This window comes from Prenolepis imparis, unplaced genomic scaffold (assembly GCF_030444845.1).
Source record: "Prenolepis imparis isolate NDT839.2.m4 unplaced genomic scaffold, iyPreImpa1.0 SCAF_718, whole genome shotgun sequence".
Taxonomy (NCBI): domain Eukaryota; kingdom Metazoa; phylum Arthropoda; class Insecta; order Hymenoptera; family Formicidae; genus Prenolepis; species Prenolepis imparis.
The window spans coordinates 3,206-10,933 of NW_028141876.1; the positions used below are offsets into that span (position 1 = coordinate 3,206).

Sequence of the window (7,728 nt, forward strand, 5' to 3'; positions counted from 1 at the left end):
GTTCGATAATCCTTCGTAGCTGTTCGATAATTGTTCGTAGCCGTTCGATAACCCTTCGTAGATGTTCGATAACCGTTCGATAGCCGCTCCTAACTCGTTCACTGCTGCTCATTCAAGTTGATAGCCGTTTCTGAGTTAGCGTTAGTCGCGCGTTGAAGTTCGTTTATCACAATCTGTATTGCCCGCACATCCTTCTCGAACGAAGTCAGCTTCTCATCTGATTCTTTCTGTTGATTCATCAATCTTTTAACGCAGGATTCTACATACAGTTTGTTGACGGGATCGGTGTCAGCCTCAGGTTGCGCTACACGACGAATCTTCCGCGACCTTGCGTCATAGTCCGTAACGACGCGACACAGAGCGTTTTCGTGCACATAACTTTTCACCAATCTATCCCAAGAACCGCTTGTGCCGGTTGCATCATTTCTTGGTTCGAATAATCCAAATTTGTTGATAGGCATTTTTTTCCCGATACGAGTGACGCTGATCGACAATGAGATCCTGTCGATCATCGAGGAACTTCACGAAGCAGGCATTATTATAAATTGAATGGTGTCTCGACAAATCTAATCAGTATATTCTTCACTATATTTCTTGTGATCATGTTTGCTCAGTTGCGTGCTGACAAGCCGGGATAGATTTTTGATGCATGCGAAATGTCCAACGTTGTCGTCCTCCTCCACGTATAGCAAATTCACATGTTTTTCTCTTTTCCGATCGGCGAGTCGTATCGGAACAATTGATAGTTCCTTCTTCCTCTCGATGCAGTAGACGTTGATTGAGATATCGTTTATATGTTCAAACTTTTTTATTTGGTTCAGCGTCATCGGAAACTCAATGTTTTGTAAATTTAGCACTGTCGTATAGTGCGGATATGACGATGTTCTCTCACTATATTTTGCAACTGGATGCAGAGCGGCCACCACTGACCATGCGAAACATGCATTGTCCGTTGATCGCACGTTCACCACCGCTCTCTTTGTCACAATTTCTCGCGGCAAGTTTAGATAACACCCCGCGCGCATTGAATTATACTTGTTTATATTTATAGTCAAGTTAATTATTTGTGACAACGCCCAACCACTATCGCGTTCTTGAAACTCTTCTAGCGATGCTAGCGTGGGCTCAATAACGCGGCGCTCGTACCACTCGTGTAAATCGGACGTGTGAAAGAGTTCATAGTTTTTTGTATTGACACTTTTGTTGGTACGTTTATCACCGGACACAAACTCGCCATTAAACACGGTGTTCACTTTTACATTAATGTGTTTTTGCATCACTTTCTGCACGTGTTCAATCACAATGTCTTTGGCATCCTCGAGAAATTGACGAGGCTCTATGTAATTATTGTTTATTACCGCACCGGTCAAGATGCGGCTCTCGAACGCCGTATCAATCTCTCGCCAAACGAGTCTTTCCGCGTTATTGTCGCCACTGTATTCACCACCACCACTGGATATAAACTCTTTTTGCAATCGAATTTTTGCACCCTCGAGTCGCGCGATTCTAGCCACCAAAGATTGTCTATATCCAATCGAGAGTCGCGGACGCTTGTTACGGCTGTTTTCTTCGAGCTCTTCGATAAACTCTTCGCAGCGCAGCACCCATTCAAAATATTCGCCCAAGGTGGTGACTTGGCGGGACCGCTCCAACAGGTCGCGTTCAGTCTGCTCGATGTTTTCCATTATTTCTTTTATTCACTATTATGCCACTGACACTTCTAATACAAGAAAGTAACCACTAAACTTTTTTCACCGCTGCATCTATGCGCTTTCAAATCGTACTATGGTTTGACGCGCTCTCATCCTCCTTATATATTTCACCTAATTCTGTCTCCTTTTTTAACATTTGGCGTATCTCAAAAGATAGTTACCCGAGATATCGGTTTTATGGATAGAGAAGTAAGGATACAAGCTGCCGAACGTCAACGCTTTTACATTTTCACCTATAAATAATGTTTTGACATGTTCGTCGCAGCGTCGGTCCTAAAATCTTCATTCCTTTCCATAATATCCTAATGATAAAATGTCCATAAAATGAGAGATATAGTTTTATGGATTCTAGAACGCTCCGGTTACAAGCAGCCGAACGTTGGCGCCGATACGTTGCATTCTTCCTTAAAAAATATTAAGGAAGATGTTTCGCTCTCGTTTACGACCGATTTTCCGCGAGGGTACAAAGCTGCCCAACGTCAACGCTTTTACATTTGCACCTATAAATAACGTTTGACATGTTCGTCACAGCGTCGGCCCTAAAATCTTCATTTCTTTCCATAATATCCTAATGATTTATAGACATAAAATGAAAAAAACATAGTTTTATGGATTCTAGAACGCTCCGTTGACAAGTTCGAGCAGCCGGACATCGGCGCTTCCGTAATAAAATTATACTAACGAGGGTACAAAATTGTCAATCATCGGCGCTTGTTCTATACCTTTTTGAGAAAATGTCTAAGAACCCTCATAAAAAAGTCGTAAAGATACCATCTACAAATATTGCACTCAGAAAACTCCCCCTCCTTTGTCGAAACATCCCCTCCACCCGCGTGACGTCAGCCCCCGCACCATCGAGATACCCCCGCCCCGCGTGACGTCATACCCCTCGCCGTGGAGAACCCCCCGCGCCCCGCACCCCCCTCGGAGTCCCATGGGTTAGAACCGGCATAGTATCTCTACTTATTCGTAAGTATTCATGTTAATTATAAAATATGTTTGTGCTCTATAAATATATATATATATATATATATATATATATATATAATATTTGAGAAAGTATGCTAAATCGTACCCTCTAAGGTAAATATTATAATTGCAATAAAATTATCAAAAAGAAAAATGACAAAATTTTTATATTTATTTGAAACTTTAGTTCTCCGTCAATGATATACGCTAAACATGAACATCATTGTTCTAAACATATTGTAAATTGATAGTTAAGAAATAATGGAATTTGTGTGTGGTGCAATTTACAATACCGGTTTACTAAAGTGTATACACACACACACACACACACACAAACAAACAAACACAAACACACACATCTATCCATAAACTTTCAAATCGTACCTTAAACAATAAAATTAAAAATTTGTAACAAAGATAAAGTTTTATTTTTTACAAAAATTCTCAATCTGCAACAAAACATATCTATAAAATTGTCATATTTATAAACATAAGTTTTCTTCACATATTTACCAGAAATACTTTTTGTATCATCAAGAATATAAATAAGTATTATCTCAATATAGGTATAAAATTTGATAATATTTTCTACGGTTGTCCACCTGAATATCAAGAAAAATAACTATACGTAAATAAAACAATTAATTTATAAATCGTACTTGTATGATATAAGAAAAAGTTAGTGGTACGTTTTACCGAACTTACATTGATTTGTAAAATTTGTGAAAAAAATTATGAACATATTGCCGATTTTTCAGCGCTTCCATATACAGGCTTAAATAAAATGAAAAAAATTACTATAATAATAAGTTTAATTGCTTATCTCTATCAATGTAATAGTTTATGCACGGAGTGCCGAATTGCCAAATATTACATAAAAATCACACAGAATAAATTCATTAATGTCACACAAATTAACGGATCGGTTGAGAAAGAAAACAAATCTTGAGGCATTCGAGTGAGAATAGATGTGATACAACAGCGCTTAACATCTTAAAATATTTTAACTCTGTTTAAGAATAACAGTAGTGGTACGATTTAACGAACGGTACGATTTAGCAAACTTTCCCCTATACACACACACGCACGCACACGCGCACGCACGCGCATATTCACTATTTGCTATATTATATTACCCCAGCAAAAACACAGAATATAAATGCTATCAGAGAGAAGCCTGAGAGAGGCCATGCCGGCGATTTTCGTGGGACGCTTTTACTAGGTGGTACAGCAGCGCCGTGCATCCACTTTTAGGAATTGGAACTACGTAGCCACATCCACTTTTCGATACCATCGTTCATTTGGTTCATGTCCGTGCTAAATTACATCCACTTTTCGATTTGTGATTCATATCCGTGCTAGATTCATTTTTTCGACTAGTAAATAAGCGATCGTCCATTTTCTATATATCCATAAATTATAAATTATTAATTAAATGTTATTTTTGCGATATATTTATAATAAACTACATCCAATTTGATCAAAGCATTTTGTAAATGTGCAACGAAATTATTTTTCCCTTGTCCATCCTTGAAATAAATCAAAGCATAGTAAGAAATAAATCGAAAAATATGGAAATCAAGTCAAAAATGTTTTTAATTTGTAAGAAAAAGACTGCATAACTTGAGGCAAATATGTACTATAAATAACGATAATGTTTAAGTATATTGTAATTATGGCTCTGCGAGAAAATGCTCGGTCTTTCACGCTGAAGACTCGAGTTCGATTCCATATATTGCACAAAATTTTTTTTATATTAAAAAAATAGAATTAAATACATATTGTTAAAACAATTAACAAAACTTAAATTTCAAATTATTTAGGATGTTTTTTTTGAATGAAAAAGTATCGGTCGCGTTTTTTTTTTTTTTTTTTGCCTGGAGCCGGAGGGGAAAATGTCTACGGCGCATACCTCGGGGTCGGCCCCGGGGTTATGTGGGGCTTGCACCCACTAAAAACCCCCCCCATGGATTATTCATATTGATAAAAACCTGTAACTAAAATGTAATACGTCTATAACATTTAAGAAAATATGTTACATTGACATATGTATATTATAACACACACATATATGTATACGTATATTATTTTTTAATATAACATATTTATAATAAAATTTTATCTTTTTCAATGTAGAACGCATTTAAAAGTATTCAGCATTTTATAAATAATAATAGTTTATATTATGTAACATAATTTTTGTTGGCATATATTAATAAGCATGACATAAAGATCGCAATCACAGTTGAAACAATTGCATAAATCTAAAACTAGCAGGTCTTATCACGAGAAAATCTATGTAATATAGATTTCCTGTAAATAACAGAAAAAATCTGTTATATCTTTTGATATCTCTTTTCCCATTTATTTATATATTGAGATATCTTATTTAATAAGTGATTAATAAAAATCACTTGTGTATTATACATTTTACGATATTCCTATGTATGTACCTTGTTCTATAATAATCATTGTAGAATACCATATATGCCAACAATATATATATATATATATATATATATATATATATATATATTTCTGTATTATATTTTCTTAAAACTTAATTAATATTATATGTCTTGTATTGTCATTGATAATAAGAAAATGCATGATTTTACAATTTCTTAGCATGACCGCTTTTCCTTTTCTTTATATCGTGATAAGACTTGCTAGTTCACGATTTATGCAATTTATTTCAACTGTGATTGCGATCTTCTATGAAATTGAAAAATTCATGAGTATTTTTCTCATTATTATAGAAAATAATACTCATTGCGCTAAACTATATGATTTGCAAACATTTTTGATAATAAATCCAATCATATAGTGCAAAGGCGCAATAAGTACTATTTCTAAATGACAAAAATGAAAAATACATACAATATTAAAAAGAAAAAAGAAAATATTAAAATATATTAATAAAAAAAATATTTTTCCGCGTTCTACATTTTTTATTTATTATTATTTTATTTACTTTTTATTTATTTTCATTTTTAGCCTACCTTTTTTCACGTACCTTTTTTCACGTACTTTTTTCACGTCTGTTAAAATATTTATTCCTGCTTTTTTTTTTACTTTATTCTTTATTTCATATATTTTTCTTTTATTATATTTTTTCTTCTTTTGTCTTATATAATGCTCAAGATGGTTTATTCTAATATACCTTTTACTTGTTTAAAAGACTTTCTTTTTTGAAGGTATATTAGTTCTTTTTGCGGCACGATTGTTGTATCTCGTTCGAGAATATAATTTCACTCTAATCATATATTTTAATGCTTGCATCCGATGATTGTAACATGGTTTATTTTCATCTAGCCATTCAGGATGTATTTTATTCGTTGCATGCACACATTCAGTAACAATTTTCTCAAGAATTTTTCTAGATGCCCAATGATATTGCCACGTGCGATTAAATGCCATCAATTGTGTTTTAGTAATATTTATATATAAAGTCGTTGGGCGCACTAATTTTGTTACTGTTGGAGCATCTTCATCTTCATTTTCATATTCGCGAAATTCTATATATTTCTCGTTTTCTGTCGATTCATCCATAAGCATTTTCATTATATCGTTACGACAATGGTCACAGTTGCTTTTTTGAATGCTTCGTCGCGCGATAAACCCAGCAAAATATGCGATAGCATTTTCATCATAATTATTAAGCGGGTCAACATTTTCAATTTCTTCCATGTTTAATTCTTCGAGAAGAATATTGTCATTTTCAAGAAGCATTTCGTCTTCGAAGTCATCATATTCTATTACGTCATTGTTCATATTCATATTTTCGATCCTTTTTACAAGTCGACTTGGTTCGTTGATAAGAGCTTCACTTTCTGGACATTGAGTGTTGCCTTTGTCACTAGTTTGTATGTATCCTGTTGAAAGTATGTGTCTAATAGACAATCGGATCATTCTTGCAGTTGGATTAGGATTAAATCCTCCGCGTTGTCTCAGTTTCGAAAATAAATGTTCCACTGAGTCTTGGTTGCATAATCCTGTCGCAAGTTCAAATCCATCATATTGCGTTGAGAGTATTTTATAAGTTTCAAGAATAGCTCTTATTGTCACAACAAAACCTTTAAAACAAGGAACTTGACTTATGCTTTTTTCCGACTTAGACCATCTTGAGCACCAATCGATGAAATCTGTTAATAGATTTTCAATATCCGGATTTTTAGACGATAATGGTCGTTTGCCGCCAAATGAAATATTAATACTGTAAGAGTTGCATGCATCAATAATTTTATTTAAGCGCTCTGCAAAATCAGCCGTCGCTTGCCATGTAATTGAATCTAATTGTTTTCCATGACCAGCTGTTCTTATTGCAGCTGCAAAAGTGTGGCTCAATATCTGGAATGCTCTTTTCACATTCATTGATTCAAAACAATTTGGACGCATGTGCGCTTCTGTAATATGAGACAATAAATTAGAACCTCCTTTTGTGGCACTATCAACAGACCATGTCTTTTCGAAATCAGAATATGATGCAATAATTTTTCCATCACAGTAAAGATTTTCATGAGTTCTTAAGAAACTTAGCAATCTTTTTACTAAATGTGGGAAATCGAATGATGCATTATATTTTTTCCCATTATATACAAAGAATGGATTTTCTGGATTAATGCCAAGTTGAGCGTAAGCACTTTGATTAGGTGTGCTTTGGTCACATGTAAGAAGTTGTACATCTGCACCCGTTTCACTCAATCTATCTAGACATTGTTTTATTATTATTATTATTTCCTCTGCTTTCATGCATTTTCCTGGAAGGAAATATCCCAAAGGCTGTCGCCATGCATGATGCGCATTCAAGCTGTCTAGACAGAATACAAAAACGCATTTACTTCTTTCGGATTTTCTTCCTAGAGATCCGAGATCAACGAGGCCTTCTATCTGGTCCAATTTAAGCGAATATTCTTCGTAAGGTTTAATAGTCATTTCGTCCCATTTTAATGCACATGCTCTTTCCTCCACCGGTATACGAGAAATCTTTTCCTTTAATTTTTGAAAGATAAGATCGCAAAATCCTGGTCGTATGTCGTATTCTTCT

General features: G+C 34.6%; 2 protein-coding genes across 2 annotated transcripts; both read right to left on the bottom strand.

The window, feature by feature from the left end:
- Positions 1-698: 698 nt before the first annotated feature.
- LOC145948802 (uncharacterized) lies at positions 699-1,685 on the bottom strand (the record flags this gene model as incomplete). Its single annotated transcript, XM_083058366.1, has 1 exon — positions 699-1,685. A coding segment is annotated over exon 1 (987 nt), but the record flags the coding sequence as incomplete, so codon positions are not given.
- Positions 1,686-5,855: 4,170 nt separating this feature from the next.
- On the bottom strand, positions 5,856-6,593 carry LOC145948801 (uncharacterized). Its single transcript, XM_083058365.1, has one exon. It carries the CDS (start codon positions 6,591-6,593, stop codon positions 5,856-5,858), a length of 738 nt encoding a protein of 245 aa, XP_082914491.1.
- Between the last annotated feature and the right edge of the window lie 1,135 nt (positions 6,594-7,728).